This window comes from Olea europaea, chromosome 7 (assembly GCF_002742605.1).
Source record: "Olea europaea var. sylvestris chromosome 7, O_europaea_v1, whole genome shotgun sequence".
In the NCBI taxonomy this organism is placed as follows: domain Eukaryota; kingdom Viridiplantae; phylum Streptophyta; class Magnoliopsida; order Lamiales; family Oleaceae; genus Olea; species Olea europaea.
Window position 1 is genome coordinate 24481360 of NC_036243.1, and position 25274 is coordinate 24506633.

The 25274-nt window shown below is 34.8% G+C and overlaps 1 protein-coding gene across 5 annotated transcripts in view; it reads right to left on the bottom strand.

Moving 5' to 3' along the window:
- Positions 1–7662: 7662 nt before the first annotated feature.
- LOC111397540 (cell division cycle protein 27 homolog B-like) overlaps positions 7663–25274 on the bottom strand; it is a 21784-nt gene continuing 4172 nt past the window's right edge. For 2 of the 5 annotated variants that reach the window (XM_023024522.1, XM_023024524.1), the window contains 12 exons: positions 19904–20001; positions 18405–18709; positions 16708–16863; positions 13163–13379; positions 12421–12605; positions 12220–12285; positions 9938–10057; positions 9280–9356; positions 8871–8990; positions 8571–8790; positions 8217–8498; positions 7663–8122 (listed from right to left, as the gene is read on the bottom strand). In XM_023024522.1, coding sequence (XP_022880290.1) covers positions 8066–8122; positions 8217–8498; positions 8571–8790; positions 8871–8990; positions 9280–9356; positions 9938–10057; positions 12220–12285; positions 12421–12605; positions 13163–13379; positions 16708–16863; positions 18405–18709; positions 19904–20001 — 1903 coding nt within the window. In that variant the 3' untranslated portion in view covers positions 7663–8065. Of the gene's footprint in view, positions 8123–8216; positions 8499–8570; positions 8791–8870; positions 8991–9279; positions 9357–9937; positions 10058–12219; positions 12286–12420; positions 12644–13162; positions 13380–16707; positions 16864–18404; positions 18710–19903; positions 20002–25274 lie in introns of all 5 variants that reach the window. The other 3 variants (XM_023024523.1, XM_023024526.1, XM_023024525.1) reach the window with 3 other exon arrangements.

Below are 25274 nucleotides of genomic sequence, written 5' to 3' on the forward strand. Positions count from 1 at the left end.
TTTTTACGGTATAAAGTTCTTTGATTATTAAGCTATCGGTTTCGATTATCTTCACGTAGTGGGAAATTCGAAAATTTTGAGTGATTTGATGACTTCGAACATCATGTACTATGTAATATCTGTTCTGTACATGTTCATTGCTCGAACTGAAAAGGGTTAGGGCATAAACTTTCTTTTTTTGTTGCTTTGTTCAGGAAAAATTCAAAATGCTCCAGCATATGACTTCATCATGGTGGAATTTTATTTGAAAAGATGAGAAATTTCATGTATGAGCATGGAAAAATAAGTTATATAAACTATGTTGACCCTGATTTCTTCTAGACAATGCCATGAAGATGTTAGGATATTTTTGATAAAATCAAATATCTGTACAAGATGAAGTAAAAGAGAATGAGCATAACATCATTCTGGTTGTTTAAAGATTCAGATTTTATGAAAATAGTGAAGTGGCTTGGTGATAATAGGATAGCTAAACTATATTGCTTGCTTGGTTGAGGTTTTAGAGTTGCCACGGGATGAAATAGAACAGAAGGATGTTTAAGTGGTTGACTATGAAACTGGTGAGGAGTTGGTAAAGGTTTAGAAGTTTGGAGTACATGATAAACCAGTGAATGAGCAGTAGCCATGCTATGCTATTGAGATTTATGATGAATCAGTAGAAGGTAATGACATGTACGTATTTGATAAAGTAGATGACATGGAAGCAAATGAAGAGGAAGTTATCTTTACAGGAGATGACGTTGAAGAGACTACAATGCATGAAATAGAACCTAATCACGGTAAAACTAATGTGGGTATTGGAGATGCAGAGCATGAGAATATGTTATGTTCATTTTTTATAGGGAAGAAATTTGACAATATCAAGATTCTAAGGACTGCAGTAGTTCATTACTCAGTTAAAAATTCTAGGTAACTAAGATACGTGAAAAATATGAGGAGACAGTTGAGAGTTCGATGTCAAGATAACCACCCTTGGGTTCTATATGCATACTAACAACCACATAAGAGTCCTAGAATTAACATATTGAGATATGAGGACACATGTACCATGGTGTGGCAAAATAAAAGGGTTAATTCAGGTTATCTGGCAAAAAAAATACGTAAGAAAGTTTAGGTTTGATCTCAACATTCCAATGAGCAGTTTTATGGATACTATAAAAAATGACTGCAAGTATAAGATTTCAAAGCATCAGTTCTACAAGACAATATCTAAATGTACAGAAGTTATTCATGGGATTGTTGCTGGACAATACAAAATTTTATGGGACTATAGTGAGGAAGTAAAGAGAACAAATCTTAGTAGTACAACGCTGATTGAAAGTTCAGGTTATACTTTTAAGAGATTGTACATTTGTTTAGGGGCTTGTAAAGAAGGGTTTAAGGATGGGTGCAGACTAGTTGTTGGGTTGGATGGTTGCTTTATAAAATCTGTAGAAGGTTGGTAGTTGCTAGCAGTTGTTGTCATTAATGGTGAGAATTGTATGTTCCCATAGATGGGCAATCGTGCATGCTTAAAACAAAACAAATTGGCAATGGTTTATAGAGTTGTTGGTTGATGACATAGGAATGCACAACCCTTGAGCTTGGACATTCATTTTCGATAAACAAAGGGATTTTGGTGGATTCTATAAGTCAAACTGTGAATGGACGAAGCAAAGGTGTTGTGCTAGACATCTATATAGAAATTTTACCTTGGCACACAAAGGTCTAACCCTTAAGAACCTGTTTTGGGCTACAGCAAGAGCAAGAACAGTGTCAGAGTAAAGGAGTGCAATGAATGAGTTGAAAGATATAAGTGAAGAGGCTTACAACTGGTTCATTGGAAAACCTCATTCCCAGTGGGGCAGATCCCACTTCAAAGAGCATTTGAAATGTGATATTCTTCTTAATAACTTATGTGAGGCATTCAATCATTCCATTGTTGTTGCTAGAGACAAGCCCATCATCTCAATGCTAGAGAAAATCAGGCATCAGCAAATGATAAGAATGAATGCAAAAGGGGAATCAACACAGAGATGGGATCATGTATTTGGGCCAAGAATTGTGAAAATCATTGAGAATGACAAGTTTGAGGCAAGGTATTTGAAGGTAGACTATGCAAGTAATCATAAGTTTAAGATAAGCAACAGAGATGGATTGATGAGGAGCGTTCACTTGACAAAACATGAGTGTGCGTGCAAAAAATGTCAGCTCACTGAAATACCATGTCTCCATGCAATATCAGGCATGCTTTAGAGGGATATTAGCATATATGCTCCCCAGAGATCCACCCAATGTCAGGATCTAAAATGTGGCCAGAATTGGAAAATCACCCTCTCAATTAACCGCGAAAGAGAAAACAAGTTGGCAAACCCAAAAAAAGAGAAAAGAGGTCACAGACAGAGCCACTTGCGTGAGTTAAGATGGGAAGGACTGGAATGAAGATGACATGTAAATACTGTGGAGGGTCTAGACATAACAAAAGAAGTTGTAAGAGACATTTACCTGGTGAAGGTAGTTCATAGCAACAATCACAACCAACCATACAAGAAGAGTCCCAAGAAGATACACAATCAAGATCAATGAAGGGGAAGAGAAAACCGCATTCAACATAAACCTCCAAGTCACAGATGAAAAAGTTCAAGAGTAGAGGATCGAAATCTCGAACATCATGTGGTTTCTCTTGTATAGTTAGTTTTTTTTTTCTTTTTCTTTTTTTTAAATACCATGATTTTTGTAATGTGAGCTGGAAATATGTGCTTCCATTGCTATTATTTTGTAGATTTAACTGGAATTTCTGATGGAATTGTTAGATGTTTGAAGAATGTTGATGTTGAATTTCTTGTATTATGCTGGGTTTTCATCAGTTTTTCGAATTGTATTTGAAAAATCTAAGTGTGGGCGATTAGGAATTATATAGAAATATTTGATATTTCTTCTGTAAATGTTACCAAACGTTTGGTACTTTCAGTGAAACTTTTACAAAAGGTTTGGTACTGATTCTATGAATCATTACAAGGTTTGGTACCTATGATGCACCATTTGCAAATACTCTTTAATTCTATATTAAAGAAATGGCAGAAAGATAATGTTGTCACAGGGAACTAGCATTAAGGCAACATTAAATACAGAAAATGGGGCACTTCATTTCAAGGAAAAAGATACTGCACAATTAGTTATTTTATATCTGCATTTCACAACATCTAATACAAGCCCCCACGTCAAAACCCTAAACACAAATTTCTAAAGCTAAATACCCACATCTAGAAACCGATTCTAATACTTAGGAACAAACCCATTTTGCAAACACTCCATACACAAATCCAAAGAGCCAGATCTTCCACACATTTGGTCTTGTTGCTTGAAGGGTGTTGATTTCAGCATCCACTTCCCTCCTAGCCCGTAGTAGGCCAAGAATCACTTTCCTCAATCTCTCACACATTAGAGGGTCACACCATATAACATGTGCATCTACTCACACCGTGGCTAGGGATAAAAATGGTTCGATTTCGGTTTCGGTTCGGTTCGGTCAAAACCATCACCAAACCGTCAAATCTTTTGTCATACCATAACCGCACCATAACCATATAAATCAGTTCGGTTTGCATCTCGATTCAGCTCGGTTCAGTTTCGATTCGATTCAGTTTGGTTAATAACCACTAAAATAACTTATTTTTATGGGTCCATCCGTCAAATTGATATAAAACAATTTATGAAAAAAGAGTCAATGAAAACAAAAACACAATATTTCAAACGAAAATGTAAACATTATCCCAAATTCCAATTGCAAAATACAATTTTAAAAACCAATATTATGAATATAATAATACTAAATTTTTCCTTCATTCTTGATTCTTGTGCATTGTAGTTACTTAATTCATGCTCAACAATTCTTCATTATTCCCCACAACTCTTACTAGCATATGTCAGCACTCAAAATTGATTCCTATATAATAAATAAGAAATGTAAGTAGAGAATACAATGATACTACCTAATCCAAAATGGTTTTAACTATGATTTAAATAAAAAAAATGTTTCTCTTCGTCAACTTCCTCCTCAATAAATCTTGACATCCCTAATAAAAGAATGATTTTTTTTAAGCAGGTAATCAGTTCAATTTCGATTCGATGGCATAAATACCATACCCGTACCGCCACGAACCGGTTCATTAAAATCAAATACCATATCCGTCCCATTACACCATCGATTCAGTTTTTTTCACCCCATTCGATTCGGTTAACTGAGGTTTTCGATTTTAACTGTTCAAATTGTCATCCCTAACCGTGGCTTCGAGGACAAGTGAGAAATCTTCTTCTTGGGTTCAGGTTCATCCATGAGGTCTTCATCTCCACTAGGAAACCACACTTGCATACATTCATCTTCATGTGCGTGCTAACTTTTTATGACTACCTGCGGGGGAAAAGGTGTGAGGTATTATAGTGGTAAAAAAAATGGAGGGAAAGGAACAATGAAATGTATAATAGGAGGGAAATATGTGTAATGCCTAGATTGCCCTTTACTTATTTGGGGAAAATTCTTAAAAATATCATTACTAGGGTCAATTAACAGTTTTTGTGGTCAAACAAACAGAAACCGTCATTTTGGACTGGCCCTGCGATTTTTTTAAAGGTTTGATGCCTTTGGTGGCACAAATGAAAGGTTTGAGCCAATCTGCTAATAAACGAAAAGTTTAGTAAGTGAGACAATAATATAGTTATTAAATTTTAATTAATTTATTTATTTTTAAAAGTTAAATTATTCGAATATATTTGGTAAATCAAGGTCTTTATTGTTTATCATATTCCTTTGATAATCTTATTTGCCATCTTCTTTTAAAATTAATGAAATTTCGTGAAATTTTTTATTTAATGTATTGAATTCTTAAAAAAAAAATTAAATGGGGCGGGCCCTTGTTACCCATCCCCACCTCGTTATCGAGCCAATTACCAGATTAATATTGGGTATGATCGATTTTTTTGTCATCCTTAGGTCTCAAAACCATTCATAATGATGGCAGTAGAATTGTTAGAAGCAATAGTAGCAACAACAGAAGAAGAAGATCTGGGCTTAGAGAAATGTTTAGACCTAGTAACTACCCATTTAGGCCTTGGTGGTTGAATGGGACTATTTTCAAGAATATGACTATTTTTCATGGTAGTATTGACACTCAATATCGAAAGATCCGAGAGTGAGTGACCATTTTGGGGGACAATATTTACAAAACTTTATCTCTATTTTGTGGTAGGAGGGTCTAGCATGAGTAATGGCAAGAACAATTTCATAAGTAGCTTAAGATAGTTAAATCCAAATAGGTTGTACCATAGTTAAAAAAAAAAAAAAATATCACTATCTTGTTTTAGATTATGCACATTAGTCCACAATTGATAATAATGAGTAAGGTCAATAGTTTTATACCTGTTAGCTAGGAAATCTCATCTCTCTTTTGCGATATCATAAGTGGCAAATTGAATATAAATCAAATGAACAAATTGTTTCGAAACCAGGTGATGATATGATGGTTCTTGCTATCCTAATCTTCAATAAGATCTTCATATTTTTCATCAGTCTTATTGATCCCACGAGTGGGTTTGATGAGATCACCTATAACAATGCTCTAAAGTTTGCACCTATAAAAGAGAACTCTTCATTCATTGAGCCCATAAGTTGTAGTAGGAACTATTCACAGTGGTGGCAATATGTTTGGAGATTTTAGTAACAATTGAAGAAGATATTTTCGCTTTCTTTATCATAAAGCCAAAAAGTAGAGACTTAAAAAAAATGAAGTCACAAAGGTAAACCCTATTCAAGCAAGAGAACCTATGATATAGAAGTAAGATACAAAAAATATCTACATGATTGGGGGGTCAGCTAGAATTCCTATAATTAAGCAACCCCACTAATTCTTGTACAAACCCACAGTTATGCTAACAACGTCAATGTTAACGTCAAAATAACAAAGACTTTTACACGACTTAAAGTTGGAGGACAGAATTGTCGAGTCATTAAAATTTCTCTTTTGAGCAATTGAGAGTCACATGTAACAATGACGATCTCAATAACGTGGAGACCCAAATTTATATATTTAAAGAAGTTGAGGTCCGGACCTCAATATTAATGGTTGGCGAGTCATACCTCACGTAAAGGTTAGGGGGCTTAGTCCTAAATTTTGAAATAAATAAACCAACACCCGACCAATGTCATATATGCTTGTCAAATAAGAAAGAAGTTTAGGGTATAAATTGTTAACATGCATCTATTGTTGAGAAAAGTCATTCATCCATATGACTTGCACAAAACTAGTGTAGATAGATCTAGGGGTCCCTAATAACTCGTGGATTTACAAGAATTTCAAACTTAAAAATGCACGTAATAAACTCTTACACAATTTCACCATTTTTTTTATAAGATTCTTATTGATTATATGAAAATCTATTAACGTTCATGAAATTCATAATTAATTAAAATATCATTTGAAATTGAAAAAAGTTCAAACAAACGTTTTTAAGCATCTTCGTGTTTAGATTTAACTACAGTACAAGTTGAATTCTTTTTTTGTTATACAATAAAGATAAACATAAATGTTGTTTGCACCATCTCAAGTGGATTTAAGTTTGGTCCAAGCTAAATTAATTAGAACAGTGTTACACTTATACAGATATTTTACAGAATACAGACAGTATTGAAGCCCACCCCCATACAATATTCTCACGAGGCTTACTCCCATGTGAATGCCCTGTAGATCATCTGTGAAATTATTTCCCATTAAGAAAAGGTTACTAAGTTTACATGGACAATTCCTTAAGGAGACGTATATAGGGATGTCAATGGATTGAATTTTGATCGGAATCCAATATGAATCCTATGAAATTTAACGATAGATGGATTTAGGACATCAATCCGATAATCCAATTAAGATCCGAATTTGATAATCCGTTAACTAAATAGAGCAAATATGGATATAGATCAATCCAATCCAATTTATTATAATGATATAATATATTTTATATATTATCACATAATTTTATTTTATTTTTTCATTTTGAAACTTGTATTATATTTAAACATGATTTTCAAATAACTAATAATATTAGATAATAGTATAATGTTGTTAATTGAAATATATGAAGAGATTTAATTTTTTATTAATTAAAATAAGATAAAAATAATAATTAATTTATTTTATAAATTAAACAACCAAAGGAGCCAACATTAAAATTGTTTCCATTATTTTCAACTTATCACTTCCCACATCGGATACTCACTAAAATACCATCAAATTTACAATCTATAAATAAATGGGCCAAGAAATAGGATAAAAACTATCTAAGCCTTTTAATTCTAGGGTTAGAAGTTTATTAAAACTTTTATTTTTCTAATTTTTTCAATTTCGGATTGGGTTATCGGATTGGATATCCAAGAACATGACGGGTCGGATATGTATTTAACAATCAAATATCCGTCAGATTATCGGATCGGATAAGATAATTTTCTTAGCAAATCGGTTCGGATTTGGTCATATCTAATCCATGTCCGATCCATTTACAGCCCTAGACGTGTATTCAAGTTCTGACTAAGATACTAGCTTGAGATCAAGATGAATCATTGATTCCAATCTAGTGTTGATAAAAATAGAAACGAGTGATCTATTATTTTAGAACACCACAAGTTCTTGACCGCAAATCTCCATGCAAACTATGAATGTCGGCATTTATCAGTGAGCTACACAACAGAACCACAATTCTTGACCCAATCGTGGACTAATTAAACGACATTGAATGAAATAATACTTTGACTTGAGCCTACATATAAAACGAAATACTATAAATCGTTGCTACATTTGAGAAAGAATCAAATATTGGTATATTTACGAAAAATAACTTGGCTACTGAGACATGCCTCTTCAGGCAGTGTTATAATTTGTTTCACCCACATTATCCGATTGTTTCTGGCTGCCCAGCTGCAAGGATATCCGTTCAATTATAATGAATGTGCAAGGTCAAGAAAATTTTGTCGAGCATCTGCCCAAAAGCACAAGCAGGAAGCAGGTTGACTTCGTCTCTAATTCTGCAATGCTATTGAATTCATTCACAGGGCATCCTTGTCCTCTAGCTCGTCTGGTACATGCAACTTTTCAATGGCAGCCTGTTACAAAGATGAGAAATTAGACGGAGGTGAAAGCCGATTTAAAAAATAAACCCGTCCACAAGCAAAGAAGATGAATAAGAAACTTGGTCACCTTAATGGCAGCAACATCTGTCGCGGATGGTTTCAAATCCAATGCAAGTCCGAAATTAAGCATGGCTCTGTCATACATATTACGTCGTTTATAAATCCTACCCATTAATGCATAAATACTGCACTCACGGGGGGCAAACTCTTTAAGCTCCTCCAGAACTGCTAAAGCCCCGTCAAAATTTTCCATGCTCACAAGAATGTTAGCCTTCTGATAGAAATGGAGGGGATTCTTCTTATCTGCTAAAATAGCCCTATCCATCATCTCCAATGCTTCCTTATTTTTCTGTAAAAGAAGATGCTCAGAAATTTTGAAAGCCAAAGTAGATCCAAGCAACATGCTACGATTTGATCCAACCTTCAATGTATGTAAAGCCGTCCCAAGATACGACATTATAACGGAGGAACATGGATTGATTTGGAAGGCCAGTCGGAAGTGATGCTCTGAAATCTCAAACTTCTCTTGCCGGAGATAAACCATCCCAAGTCCATGCCAGGCATTGTAATGCCTGGAGTCTATCCGGAGGGCATTTTGGAAGCTCTTAATGCCATTCTCGAAATCCTCCAAGGCCACATATCTGTGAATATAGATAAAACACCAGTGTAAAATAAAAAAATTGCATGAAGAGTACATCTGACAAAATACATGGCGTCATACTCGTGGCCACAAAGGGTGTGGGCATATGCAAATCTTGAATTTAGTTGCACTGCTCGCTGGAAATTCTTAAGAGCAGTTTCATGATCTTTCTGCAAGCTATAGCAATTTCCAATAGCACACCTGTCATATTATATTAATGAAATCAGAATAACGCTGAAGCAACAAGTAAACAATAATGACTTCATATATTAGTTTTATGCCCTGTAATGGGGTCTACCAATTAAGCATTATGCCTTACAAGAATCAGGAAAACTAACTATGGCACATACACAACCAACACTTTTTAAGCATGTGATAAAGACCACTTAACACTATATAAATACGTAGTCTATGATGTACGCCTATAGCCCACAATTAGTATCTCAAAATTAATGATAGGAAAAAAAACAGCAAATAGAAGAAAAGGTACCAAGATTGAGGAGCTAAACGATCGGTGGATATCAGCTCCTGGGCCAGGTAACTCAATTTCATGTCTTCCTTCAAATGCTGAAACATGGAAGTGAAATTGATTGTCAATAGAACCTTGAATAAATGGACAGCAGCTAAAAGAACAAGTAGATCATAAAGCAACATAAGAACAGAAACCATTTGCAATTCAACAAGGGATTAGATCACACAAAACCCAAGACTCGACAGCCATGACTGTACAGGTAAAATAGAGCAACAATATCCATTGGTAAGATACAAGAAACTCTTGAGATCAAGTATAAACTAAATTTCTTCATTAATTAAATAATCAATAAATTCAGAAATTCATATAATATTATCAGACTTATAAACTGGGGTTTTTGCAAACTACTAGTAGAAAATAATGCTCCTCCTCAAACAGGTGATTCATATCAATACCACCAAAAATGGAAAGGAATCTATTTTAAGCAATACAAATGAAAATTATTGCTGTATTAGACACACGTACAGGGCATTCGGTGAGAGACAATAATTTAGATCTATGTACGTTTTGCATAGATAGCATAAGAATTCTCGTGATTTCAGATAATGAATAGAACTTCAAGAATTATTGTGATTTCAGATAATGAATAAAACTTACTTAAATGGTAAAAACACACATATAGAACTGTAGAATGTATATCCATTCCTTCCAAACTGTGAGGAGAAGCCAACCTTGCAAGACTGAAGGCACGATCTGCTTCCATATAATCAACCATTTCATAGTACACTTTTCCAACCTGTCTTTGAATGACCATATATGAGGCCACATGGTCAGAAAACGGTAAATGTCCAACACTACTTGTAACATACCAAAAAATTTTAGAATTAAAATGTATTTGCTTTATATGTTATAATTTTATATTTCAAAAATTTGAGGACTAAAATGAAATATGTTTTAAATTATATTTTATTTGGGTCAAATAATTAAATTTTATATCAATATTGTACTCGTTGGATAGCTCGTAATTCATTACGCATTTTGGGCTCAAGAAATAATTATTTCGAATAAGTTATGCCCATGTTATTGAGGTTGAAATATATTACCTAAATTTACATTATGTTAATATTGATTTTAGACCCTTTAAATCCATCCTCACGTGTGCTACTTTAAATGAAGAAGAATTTTCCTTGTTTGAATGATTTAATATAATATATTATAGGTACTTTCTTAGCTAGCGTAGTACATTGTACACCACGTTTTATGCAACCAAAAGAGTCAATTTCTCTCAATTATCAACGGAGTTGGCTTTGAAATCATTTAGATGATAGACACATGTAGAAAGGTTAGCAAAAGTAGGTTCTCTTTATATTATTTAAATGCCTTGATTTTGGGAATCGATAGGAATTATCAAGTACTCTTATTTTAATATTATGTACCTTGATTTTTGGGAATGGATAGGGATGGTTTGTCACGTGTAGATACATATTAAGGAGATCTTAATTAGGTTTAGTTAAAAACTATTTCTTGTCCAAATAATTAGTTTTTGATAAAAAGGGATGAAGTACATCAATATTGGATTCATTTTAAAGCTTGTAATTAATTAGAACTCTTCGACTCGAGAAAAAAATCAATTAACATAAGCCAGCACCAAGATATTGCAGTTATAAAAAATAATAATGATAATAATATCTTTTCATCTAAATTACTTCTTGGATTGAATGAGGGTGCTGCCACAAGTAGATAAATAAGGTGATGCTTATATATTTTTATTTGTTTTGATTTTAAGACTTATAGATTGCTGCACGGGACAGATAGTGGATTGTTGTGGTTGAATAGATAATAATAAAGTACATTTTGAATAGATCTTTATTGCAAGATTTGGCTCTATCAAATCAAATTTTTGGTTTATCTACTACTCTAATCTACACCTATATATATAGGCATGATGAAATAGTTTACTTACACCAATTCTTATAACACATACGGCGCAGAGAGAGAGAGAGAGAGAGAGGAAAGAGTGTTTGAAATCAGAAATTTTCATACCTCAATTATCATTGTCGGTCAATAAATCTTTCACCAGAGTAGAGGAAGGAATTTTGGAACGTGCATTCAAATACTTATATATATATAAAAGATACTTTATGTGCAAGTGCTTTCGTTTTCTTATGCTTTTATATTCAATTAAATATGCATGGATTACCAGTAGGCATTCATTTTTTTTTTAAAGAGATATGAAATCCTACGGGATTATAAAACGATATAAGATGGATGTATCACTTGGTCACCGATATACTCCATAAGATCAGAGTGGTATGAAATATATAATTTTTATTGTTATATATTTGTATATGAAAAGTGCACGTATCTTATTGGGTGTTTTCGAATACTCACTCTTACAAATTTTTTTAAGTTAGTACGAGTCGATTAGACCGTGACGAACTGCCAATTGAATCAAATAAAGGAAAGAGGAAATAAACAATAGTCTGCTGCTATGTTTTTAATTTTAATTGTTAGCTTAAATTACTCAAAAAACCCACTTGTTTTATTAGTCATTTGATTATGCTTAAATCTTAGAAACTCAGATCTCGTGTTTTAATTATGTGTGGTTGAAAATAAATAATTTATTTTATTTTATTTGTGTCATTCCGAATTTTATTAAAAGGAAAAATAAATTTTTCGTAACACTCCAGTGTTTATGAAAAGTTGGGAAGTTACACTTCGAATGTGTTGACGCCATGCATCTCTATTTCTGATAAGCTTGCGAATCCATACTAGGAAGGAATTGGTTCAAGCTCAGCTAAGATTGTGTGTTAAAAGTTAAAACAAACAAGCCTCAGAAAAACTGATGTTCTTTGTAAGCTAACAATAATAAAGTGATAATAAGTACAAGGTGTGGAGTTCTAGGAGGATGTGTAACACGCCAACCATGAAATAATGGAAGTGCAATCATAATTTTACCTGAGAAAGCACCCATCCAGTATTATATTGCTTTTGTGGAAGTTTGATAAATGTATCCAGTGCATCCTGCTCCAGCAGAAGCATTAGAAAATTCAACATATTGTCAGAATATTAATTGCTAGCAATTTTTATTCAAGATCTTAAATTACTGAAGGCTTTCACACGGCACTTAGTCTAACTTCCAAACAAGAGTCTTACTACCTGGCATCTATAGATACACAAGAGCCTGTAGCCTTCGCCAAGAATCATTAAGAGGCCCAATATTTCAGAAGCACCAGCTGCGACTCTTGAGCTACTCACAACAGCTGGACCTGAAGGCCTAACGGCCCCTTCTTGCTCAAGAGATCTAGCATCACTGCGGAAGGATAAACTGGACGTCGTAATATCTAAACGAGAATCATCATAAATATCACAATGAGTCCCCATAAGAGTAAGATTACTTCGGTTAGCGAGGATACAAACTCAAAAGATTACCAAAATAGCATCAAATAATATTAATTTTTTTATCCACTCTTCCCTTCACTTTCTTTATTTTGTAGTTCATATTATGGTTTAGACTGTTGAATTAAGTTAATTCAAACAATATCAGTCTGATTTTATCAATAAGTACTGTTATGAATTCTAGGGGGTCTCACATCTAATGGCCCGAGGCTAAATGCAAAATAAATCAATTTAAAAAAACTAATATTGCAAATCTAAGAGCACAAACTAAAGCAAAATCAACTGGTCCTGCTCCCCCTTTCTTTCCACTGCAGGATATACCTTGCTCATATCAAGAACCTACAAATTTTATAAAAAACTCAGCCAACAATTTGTTGGAGTCAATCCAGGCCACTGAGGGTTTTGCTTTCCATCATTAATTAAAAAGCTAGTGACATTTCTTACAAAATAGTGTAAAGACCAGAAATCATAAAAGAAATTCACGTTGTACAAATGAGATCACCTTCATCTGAATTTTCACTAGCCCATGACGGTCCCTTTTGAATTGACACTGAACTTGATACCACGGAGCTTGACTTATAACCCCCAAGATATTTAGAAGAGTGGTTTGTTCCATTCCCAGAAGCTACTGATGCACTTGAATTTGTGTTGACCAGAGATTCTCCACCAAGTCTCGTGCTTCGTCGTTGTCTGGACTCAGAAAATAACCTCTCAGATACCTGAATGCAAATGGATTAACGACTCAGTAAACTAAAACACAACAAGGCATCAACATTGAATAAGATCAAGAGACATTCAAGTACATATCAAAGGAACAAAGAGAAGGGATGCTGATAGGATTAGAGACATATAACTGATAAAATCATGTCATATTTAAAGGAAACATAAAAAGGAACAAAAACTGTATGGTGGAACGAAAAAGAAACAAAATCAATGAGTAAGTCTAAGCTGTAGCTCGAAAGTAAGAATAAAGCTTGAAAGTAAGAATTTTCATGAGCTTAACATCATCTCTGAAACTCCAAACATATACAAACGTCTAAAAAAAAAAATGGACTAAGCACCAGTTGAACCACAAACCAATTTACTTGAAGCTGCATACTCGCAACGCAAACAATTATAGAAGGGGAAAGTAGCGAAGTGAGTGTAAAAAATATCAAAGTGGGTGTTGCAAGCAAGAAAACAATAATTGGAAATAAAAACAATTATGCATGTATAGTTCACAGAAAACATATTATGAAGTTCGTAATTTTTAGATTGATGACAGTTCTCAAAAGTAATAATTAGCTAGTATAAAGGAAAATCCCAACCAAGACAACAAGGTATTCCACGCTCCTAAAGCAGCAGCCATTGATACAGCAAAATAGTTATTTAAACATCCCCAAATGTAATTGATACTTTAAAGTTTTAACCTAAAATTCTGTGAAATTAGACTCCTGGCCATATAAAATAACATAACACGAAAATGAGCCTGGCACATATCATTCTCTCTCTCTCTCTGTGTGTGTGTAGGTATAGTCTTCCACAACTTCTAGGATGAGCGATCAACATGTCGACAGCTTTGACAGAATGGAGTTCACCAGATCTGCATCTCCACTATATTTGATATTTGGTGAACTTACCCCTGGAGAAGTAATTGGGATTAAAAGTTTCTTCCAGCTAAATTTTTTGGGGAAAATAAAGTACGTATACCACCAAAGTTCACTAGTCTGTAATGGACATTTCAAAGATGGACATATCCATCTAGAATGACCCACCAAATGCTCAATACTTCTTCAAATGTACTTACATGACCTAAAATCCACAGGGAAGAGTTGCCAAACGCCCAGACAGCACTTAAATGCTTATGGTATGCATTTGTTGAGTCTTTTACATGCACAACTTTTCACCAATAATTTCTTGTATAGTAAGCCATCAGTCCCCTAAAGATTTTAACTCAGTGCACCCAATTTGTTAGCATTGCTATCATATTTACCAGCAAAAATTCATGCGCTCAGACAAACTAGAGTTTATGACTGAATTGCCCTTAGCTACGCATAACATAAACAAAAGAACTAAATAAATTACAAATGGCTTCATTTTAAACTCCCCACCGCCATAAACACATCAATCTCAGAAAATCAGTGCTGCCTGACTGCAAATGTCACAAGCCAACAACACCTGTTATACCTCGTCCGCCACGACATTGCATAACTGTCTAAACTTTCATTGACATAAAATAAAAGATAACCATCAAACCAGTTCCACCAACTGAAACAATAATGTTCAAGAACCCCTTACAACTGCCTAGTATTAGAGGGTGTGCACTAATTACCAAATGAAAAAGGAAAAAAAATGAAAAAATTGTATCTGGACAACAATCTTTCTCACATTTCTAGGCCTGAACATGATCATGCAGTAGTGGTTCGAAGAGAAGCGATCTAGACATGTGGGAGGAGGGTACTGCAGCAGTCGATTGACAGCACGCAACAACACCTGGAACAGGACCTGGACCAGATCTGGACAGCATTTACCAGTTTATTTATTTGATCTTTTCATTTTTCAATGAAGAGCAAAAAGAAAAAAACGGTCACTTATCTCACCACGTGGCTGTCCAAGTTCATCCTTCCCAGAGTGAACTTCTAGTGCATTCATTGTATCATGTTTCAACAGCTTAGGAGCATTTTTCATTAGTAGGTAGATCTAATTACAATGCTGCCACACCTAGTCTAACCCATTGCTTAAGCCCCAAAGAACCAAACAGAACAGTCCGGTCTGGTAAGGATATCTTTTACATGGAGAACACTACCAGCTTGTTTTGGTTCCGACAAACACTGGACCAGGTCAATTGGCAATAACAGTATTGCATGGTATGTGTTGATGAGTACTACTTCATGGAGAGGCGCTCATAGAGGTATTATGGGATAGGATCAGATAGTGTGGTGGAAAAGGTGGGCGGCAAGAAGTTGTTCGCCGGTCATTTAGTGCTTGAGGGTAGGGGCACTTGTGGTGGTGCCTCTTCCTTCTTCCGAACTGATGGTAACTGGGTCTTTTCCTTCTCTCTTACAACACTTGCCAAATATGTCGATATCAAAAGATGAAGATGATAAACTAATAGCATAAGAAGTATTTTTATTTCAACCTTACGCCAAGAAATTATAAATACAAACTTAAGAAAAAGAAAAAGACACAAGTCCAAATGTGAAATTCCTGTGAAGATGATATGACCAAGACGTCCCACATTCAAGGCTAATGCTAGTGTTTTAAGTTCATATAGTGCTGGTAGAGATGAGATTATGAGGGATGATAGGTGGTTACTTCATTAGCCGGTCAATGTTCCTTCTTTCATATGAAGAGGTTATGCTAAAATTTTGGTAATGAACACTTCATTAGGGTGATTGACGACTGAGTGCTCTACCAGTGGGTCATTGGCGTCATAATCCATATTAGGCCCTTGATTAACCACCCCAAAAATAAATAATAATAATAAATAAATAAATAAATAAAATGGTTTTAGTGATCTGTGGCTCATTCCACTACATGTTGAATTGTAATTCAATGAAAGAACTCTCTCTCTCTCTCTCTCTCTCTCTCTGATGCGGACATCATTATATTATTATCGCACTATTTTACTTTTTTTAGTTATTGGGCTTGTATTATTGGTTTGACCCAAACTCATCACTAATAGGGTTATGCTTTTACTATTTATATGGTTTTCAGTTATAATTTCAGTAGACGATAATGAATTGATTGAATAAAAAGTTGGCTGCCGCCCCGTTTTCTCCTCTTTGTGTTTTCTTCCCCCCCGGTTTCCCCTTCTTCTCCTCTCCTCCTTTTTCCTTCTTATTTCTTTCTATTTACCCTGCATCACTCTCTCTCTCACGGGCCTAGGCTCATTGCGGAATTGCATTATATCATGTGTTGTTACTATTTTTCAATTTTTCGTTTCAAGACAGTGGAAGTACAAGTGATAATGGAAGAATCATGACAACAATGAAATGAAGGAGTGCCTATCATGTAACGATCATTAACAAAATATAAATATAACAGAAAAATTTACACAGTCCCAACCTTTCTTAATTTTCCTTCATCCACAAACTTTCTCCTAGGACCAGGAACAGCAGAGTTCACTACTGATCGTGGAGAATTATCAGCTCCTAATGCTCTCAGGTTTTGGCCATTCAATTGAGCATTTTCACATATTGGAGGTGGAGCAACACCTGACAACTGCAAGGCATGTAAGAGTTTAAGATCAAACCATTTAGCATAACAGTATGAAAATACAGACAAATCGTGTTTTTCCTAGATATAACTGAATATATAAAGTGCCTTCCTGAAATAGGAAAATCAAATTCAATACAGTCCAAGAAGAAACAGCATATATTATTTCCATTAAGAGTTAAATGAACACAGACTAACAAAAGGAAGGAATTGTTGAGGAAAAGGAAAATGGAAAAATAACATATGTCAAAGTGTCATGCTCTATCACTCAGTACATGATTCATATTACTCAAGAACTGAAGGAGCCGGACAATAGCAAAAAGGGGTAAATTGGAGCAGCAGGGTTAAAGCTTGATCACATGAATACAATGAAGAAAGAACAACAAATTATGAAAACTGCTCTGTTTTATTATCTAGTAGCAATTAAACAAATATCAGTTGAAGCCCTCAATGTGATTCAAAAACAGAGTGAAAATTATGAAGCTACAGCTTTGACAAGCACTACAAGCAACTGGAATTCAAATGGTACAAATTTGGGAGATTAAGGTGGTGGAGGTTGTTTTTAATTGTGCGCGCTCATGCATGAGAGGTAGGGATGTCAAACAGGCCAAGCGGCTCGTCGGCTAGGTCGCTCGGCTCGTGCTCGTGACGAGCCCAAGCCTGAGCTCATGGGCCGAGCCGAGCTCGAACTCAGCTCGCCACGAGCCGGAGCCGAACTGGTGGGTTAAAGAGTCAAGCCAGCTCGGCCCATTGCCATCGCTAATGAGAGGGAAAGCAATGAGTAGAACCACAATTGTATCCATCCCTACAAACGTGAACAAAAAGGGGTTTACAATATGCCAATTGCAACATTAGGCAGCATAATCTTTAAAGATAAATGGAATAGCAAATCAGTCAACTAATAACACACAAAGAAATCAAAAATGGATGATATAGAAGCAATAATTAAATATGTTGCTTTCATAGGAGAATTGAACAAGTAGACAATATCAAGGATATGAGAAATCGTATGGGTTGATGTTGAACAAAAACCTGTGTCTCATTCCAAATTGAGGCCAGCTAAATGAATCCTTTTTGGCTATTTCATTCAGTTCATCACTAGAGAGATGCAAGCAACCACAATCCACGATGTAATATGGGTTGGGCTGCCCAAGCCCACCATAACCAAGTCCTAGAGGGTTGACCCGTCTGGACTTGACAAAAACTTGAATAAAAAACTTTTTATTTTACCATAAATTGTGAATGTTTATTTGAAATTAGCCCATTTGGGCAGCATGGCCCACTAACCCTCAAACCACAATAGGACATATAAATTTTGATATTCCATTACTATCAAATAAAAAACTTAGAAAGTGCAAGATTAATTGTAAGTCCTACTTCTGGATTGACTCTCCAGCATTGTAAGATATTCATAAATGGAGCCAATGAAGTAAAAAAGATATTTGTAGCACAACTTAGTCACCCATTAAACACGGTAGAGGTCAAGAGTGCGCCCAACAATGAGTAAGCTCAAAGAAAGAAACTATGCACAATATGTAGGAATATACCTGTGAATGTGTAGCCATTGGAGAAGGAGTATTATAAAATGAAAAATTAGCAGAACCGCCATTTAGAGGCTGGTTAGAAGCTACTCCATGATAGTTCTGGGAGATAACTCGTACATCATAGCCATGCATATCTTTCAATTGCCTTGGACTAACATCTTCTACTATTGGACTTCTGTTAGGAACAACAATATGGTCATCGATTGATGCTTGCAAACTCTTGGAACTCAATTCATCATGCATGTATTGCTTTTCAACGCATAGAGAAGCACCTTCACTAAAAATTGAAGTTGCTTCTTCAGCTGCTCCTGAGATTATAAGAAAAGTAATAACCGGATTGAGCAAATAAGAAAAGCAACGGTAGTAGCATTGCACCAGTTAACAGACGTGTGAACAAAGTCAAGATAAATAAGCACACAAATAGAGGACTGAGAACCAAATATATCATGCAAGTGTATGTACAGACTATGCAGTGAGACCAGGGAGAGATACTTATAGCTTCTGTGTGTACGGCAACAAATCATAGCAGTTTGTTTGAATAAACTACACGGAAATAAATTGTGCCTGCTTAAGAATATAAAAAGGGCAGAGACATTTCTAAATCAGAAGCAAAAGTCTCGTTTTCTGCTCGATGTGGAACAAAAGCACAAAAAGAAAAGGAAAGACTGAACTTTCTTAAAAATTAACATTTTGTGTGGATTTAATTGTGACTGCAACTGCTTCAAATTTTTTTCTCTATACTTATCTCTTAACATTCATTATAAATCCCAGACAACCCAACAAGAAAAATCTCATCATCAAGCTCTTTCCTAATGTTACCAATCACATATTGTGGGTCACAGTCTAAGCTGTGCCCGGAAGCCTTCATATTCACCCCTCAAGTCTTTACTCTTTATATCAAGTCCTAATGCAGCCTTCCACAGCCTGTAAGGCAGTAGAGTGAATTAAAGTTTTAAAAACCCACCATAAACTCATTTATTGAGGCTGTCTACTTCATATCTTTTATTTTTGTACCCACCTACTTTCTTTTCCCATTAATATTATTAATTCATAAATGATATAATTGATCGCAGTCGGGATATATGTCTTAAGAACATTTCTCTTAATAGTTATAACATCACAACCCAGCAATGCAATAAAACAGCTTTATGCATTTCAGAGTCATTAATATATTCAAGTGAATTCAATTAACAACCTCATGTTATCTACTGAAAATTTTTGCTCACACGCAAATGATATATCCCAATCTTCTTAGTTACCGAATGAGCAAGTGGCAAATTTAAGATCAACGAGAAATGAGTCAAAAATAAATTAATTTCAACAGTCAACTTCTTAATTCATCTTCTGACTTGACGTAGGGAACGTAGCTGGTCTAGCTCAATATGTACAGTAGTCAAAATTAGATTATAAGGGTAAATTTATGACCCTAACAAACAACAAACTAATCAGAGAAAGTCAACAACAAAAGATTCTAAAATTGCACCAGTATTCTTCATTCCAACCTAATATACAGAGTTCCTCATAAGCAGCCCATAATAATGGATCCATCGACAAAGCCTGATTGAAGTGATGAATAGCATTCTGCCTTCTATCTGTATACCTGAAATAATTAACGGAAACGGATAACAAATTAAAAATCCTAAAGAGTAGAAGAGTATATTTAGGCCCTGTTTAACCAACATTCTTTCAAAAAATTGCATTTTTAAGCAGTTATTTGACATCATTTTAAGCACACATTCTTCAGTAAAATAATATTACATGCAAATCTAAAACTTTTTCTTATTTTTTAACCATACATTTCCCATTAATTCACTATTCAAAAATGCATTCTTATAAAAATAATATGGCTCAAACAATGGTTTAACATTAAATAGAAACTAAAGCCATATCCACATTTTAGATTAAGCGTCTATTTCCTGCAATTTTCACTATTTTTACAATATAAAATGTTAAATAGGCAGCGTATCTTGATGCGATGTAAAGTAGAGGATCTTGGTTTGACGCTTAATTCACCCTTCTATTTGATGGAAGGATTTTTAAGTCTAGATAGTTCGGGAGTGTATTCCTACAAATCATCTTACTGTTATCTTATTCGTTCTCAAGTTCCAATTTTCCCATTACTTTATTTCAAAAAAACACCCCCTTCCAAGTAAAGGTTTCATTTGATCTATGCTCCTTAATAAGATGGGCAAAGGTGACTTGTCTTAATAATGTCTAATGACTTGTAGAGCACATAGGCCTTACAAAGCTTTATCCAAGGTTGTCATGATCGTAATCTTGATTAAAGATGAGACAGAAAAATATAATTTAATTTAATGGGGGCCAAATGAGGGCTAAGCTTATTATTATCTACCCTTGTTTGATTCTGCTAAAAAAACCAGATTTTTAGTAAATTTTGATAAAAATTGATGAAACATAAGGTCGAAAATTGATATAAATTGTAGATATCATAAAATGTATAGTTGAAAGTGAATTTACATAAAGGGGGTCAAACAAGGTCCAAATAGTTTCAAGTCTTCTGATCTTAGGACTTGGAACCAACTTTAATAGCGAATCTAAAAGATTGAGATTCCATACTCAATCCTTATCGCTTTGATCTTCCTAAACCATAGCATCGTACAATTCTACAATTCGTATTGCAATTTAACAAACTTGGCTTTATCATCTAAAGCGGTATTCTAGAAAGTATAAAGCATGATTAGACAGCAAGGTTAGACTCAAGCTTTTGTAGCCTAAGTGGATTTTTATTATTATTATTATTTTATAACCGTGAGTGTTCGGTCAGCTTACGCGCACGTCGACTAATTCCACGAGACTTTGAAATTTACAGTTGGATACTCACCTCAGTGGCCCTGAGGAGACTCGAACTGATGACCATTGAAAAGCAAACCCAAGGCCTTACTAGATCAGAACATGGTTGGTAGGGATGGACAAAATGACCAGATTAGAGCCAAGTCAAGCGATTCAGTTCAATTCTAAAAAAAAAAAATTTAACGATTTTGGTTCTTAAAACCATCAACCATTTAGTTCTAGTTCTAGAATCAGAACCAAACTCAATTTTTATTAAGCTTGTGTTTGGGCTCCATTTTATTCAAAATATATTTTTCTCCCTTTTTTAGCCACAAATTTTTCAATAAAATAATATTTCACGTAAGTCCTAAAATTTTCCTTCTTTTTTAACACACATTTTTCAAAAAATCACTATTCCAAAATATATTTTCTCCAAAATTTAATTTTATTGGAGCCCAAACAAAGGCTATTTTATGTACCAAAAAAATCAGCTTTTGTAAGTGACTCATTCATATATATTAGTGAAAACTTGATGTTTGTGTATTTAAATTGTGACTATGTTTTGTACGTTAGTTTGGACTTTTCTAAATGAATTTTATTACACAATATTTCATTTGATGATTGATAATTTAAAGTTGAATTTGCTAACTGTTTTATGTTCATTTTTTCATATAGGCATATGTTACTAACTTATAGATGTAGTAATAGATTTTAATTTGCATTTATCATTGGAAAAAATTTAAGTAATGAACCAAAACCAAACCAAATCATATCTTAAAAAAACCATTAGTTCATGGTTCAATTTTCTTAGAACCAAAACTAAATGGAACAATGTCTACCCCTAATGGTTGGTGCAAGGCAATCTTTGCAGCTACGAGAGCTTTTCAGAACACTGCCTAAAGCGAAATTTACTTCTCAAAATAAAATAGAAAATATCTTTGGTTTTGTTCCTACATTTCCTTCTGCTATAATTGGAAAACTTTCGCTATTCTGATTCCTTGTCAACGAATTTCTTATGAAACACAAAATTTCAACAACAAAAGCTATGGAAAATTAGAGGTAGCACCAACTTTCAACTTTTACTGTAGCACATTTATTCTCTCATGTCTTGTTTCTATTTGTTACCTACGATGTTGAAAAGTTCAGAAAATGAAACCTTGGAAAACACGACCACAAACATGGTGTCCCAAACCAACCAGCCACCAAAAAAATAAAACCCTCTTTCCTCATTTAGACTTGATGATATGGTATCGAAATGTGTACATGTCTCTTAAGGAGAAAAGCATCCTCACACTTAGTCCCTATTTGACAACCATTATTTTGAAACTCTTTTTTTACATACTCATTTTTAACCATACATTCATACAATAAAATATTCAACATGTAAACTCAAAATTTTTCTTTACTTTTTAACCACACATTCTCCTAACAATCACTATTCAAAACTCCATTTATCTCAAATAATGGTTGTCGAATAGGAGCTTAATTGGAATAACACTGAGTGACGATGACTACAAGGTTGCATATTTGTAGTTTATGTGCAACCTTAATCACTGGGTCTGCACATACTAAACTATCATTTGCATAATTGCGTCAATTATCATTACAAAAATAAACAAATAAATAAAACTTTATTATTTTCATAGATTTCATTAATCATTCTTCTTCTTCAATTTTACTTTATAGAAAGCACACTACTCTTTGTCAACTAGATGAGTAATTAACGCCAGAATGATTTGTATAGCTTGTATAATAGTTGTAATTGGTAGAAAATTGCTTAGTTTTCATTTGTGTACAGTGATAGCTAACATTCAGCCGTGTAATTTGCCTTATTATTCCTATATATACAAAGGAACCCTCACAATGAGGATTATCGAGTCAAAGGATAAATTGAATACCTTGACATGGTATCAGAGCCATAATTCTGAATTTCTTCGTGGTTTCTCGTGCGATAGAGTAGGTTTTCGGTGGTGTCGGAATTTTCCGACCTCTTGGGTGCTGTCGGCATCTTCTGTGGTGACTGGCGACGCCTTCTTTGGGTTTTGTCAAGACTGTTCATTTGGGTCCTACTTGGTGTCCGATTTTTTGGATTTCTTTGGTGCTGCCGGCATTTCCTGTGGTGGCTCCCATGGTGGCCGAGACCGTGCGGTGAACGTGGAGGCCAAGATTGGTGCGGTGAACGTGAGGCCGAGACTTGTGAACCCGACGTGAATTAGAGGTTTGATATTAACCTCTGTTTATTGGGCTAATTAATCCATTGTTTAATTGGGGTGTTAAAGTTTACTTGGAGAATTTATCCATTGTTTAATTTGGGTCTTAAAGTTTACTTGGGCTCGGTTTATATTGGGCTTTTTGCTGGACTTTGGTTTTGCTGAATTTATATTGGGTTCTTTTGTTTTTAACTACGTACATCATGTCAACCAACATGTCTGAAACTTTCGGTGTGCGATTCACGGGTAAAAATTATTCTACATGGGAATTTCAATTTTGATTATTCGTTATGGGAAAAGAATTATGGGGTCACATTGATGGAAGTGACCCAGCTCCTACTGAGAATATTCAATTGGGCAAATGGAAAGTGAAAGATGCTAGGGTTATGACATGGATTTTAGGATCTGTTGATCCTATGATTATACTAAATCTAAGACCTTATAAGACTGCTAAAGAGATGTGGGAGTATTTAAAAAAGGTCTACAATCAAGACAATACAGCTAGACAATTTCAATTGGAGTATGAAATTGCAAATTACACTCAGGCCAATCTCAACATCCAGAATTACTTCTCTGGGTTTCAAAGCTTATGGGGTGAATTTGCTGATATTATCTATGCTAAAGTACCAGTTGAATCTCTTGCTGCCATTCAAACTGTACACGAGCAAAGCAAGCGAGACCAGTTTCTAATGAAGTTACGTCCAGAATATGAGGCAATTCGCTCAAATCTAATGAATCGTGATCCATCCCCTTCTTTGGATGTTTGTTTTGGGGAGTTACTTCGTGAAGAGCAGCGTCTTACAACACAGGCCACTATTCAACATCAACATATGACCTCAGATGCTGTCGCTTATGTAGCTCATGGCAAAAACAAATGGAGAGACATTAGAAAGATTCAATGCTTCAGTTGCAAGGACTATGGGCATATTGCTACTCATTGTACCAAAAAGTACTGCAATTATTGCAAGAAGTCGGGACACATTATCAAAGACTGTCCTACTCGACCTCAAAATCGTCAAGCTAATGCATATCAGGCTACAACCAGGCCACCAACTCCTGAGACATCATCTACTGCTGCCCAATCTGCTCTTACTCCTGAAATGGTGCAACAAATGATTGCATCAGCTTTTGCTGCCTTGGGATTTCAAGGTAAACATAATACTTCATCTCATTCTTGGCTAGTTGATTCTGGTGCCTCAAATCATATGACCAGTTCCTCTGATGGTCTTTATGATATTCGCCCATATCAACGCTCATCTCATATTCAAACAGCTAATGGGAGTCATTTAGCTATTAATGCTGTTGGTAACATTAATTCTGCTTTTCGAGAAATTTTTATATCTCCTGGTTTATCTACAAATCTGATTTCAGTTGGTCAATTAGTTGATAACAATTATGATGTCCATTTTTCTCGTGATGGTGTTCTTGTGCAGGATCAGGTGTCGGGGAAGATACTAGCGAAGGGGCCTAAAATTGGACGATTGTTTCCATTACATTTTTCTATTCCTAGTTGCTTATCTTTGGCTTGTATAACCGTTAACAATAAAAGTGAAGTTTGGAACAAACGTTTGGGACATCCAAACTCCACAATCCTGTCTCATTTGTTAAACTCTGGTTTGTTGGGTAATAAAAATAATTCTTCTCATAATTTGTGCTTTGATTGTTCTACATGCAAATTGGGAAAGAGTAAGACTCTTCATTTTCCTTCTCACAGTAGTCGTGCCAAAAAGAGCTTTGATATTGTGCATGGTGATGTTTGGGGCGTTTCACCTATCACCTCTCATGCCCAATATAAATATTTCGTGACTTTTATTGATGATTATAGCCGATACACATGGATCTATTTTCTCCGTTTTAAATCTGAAGTACTTTC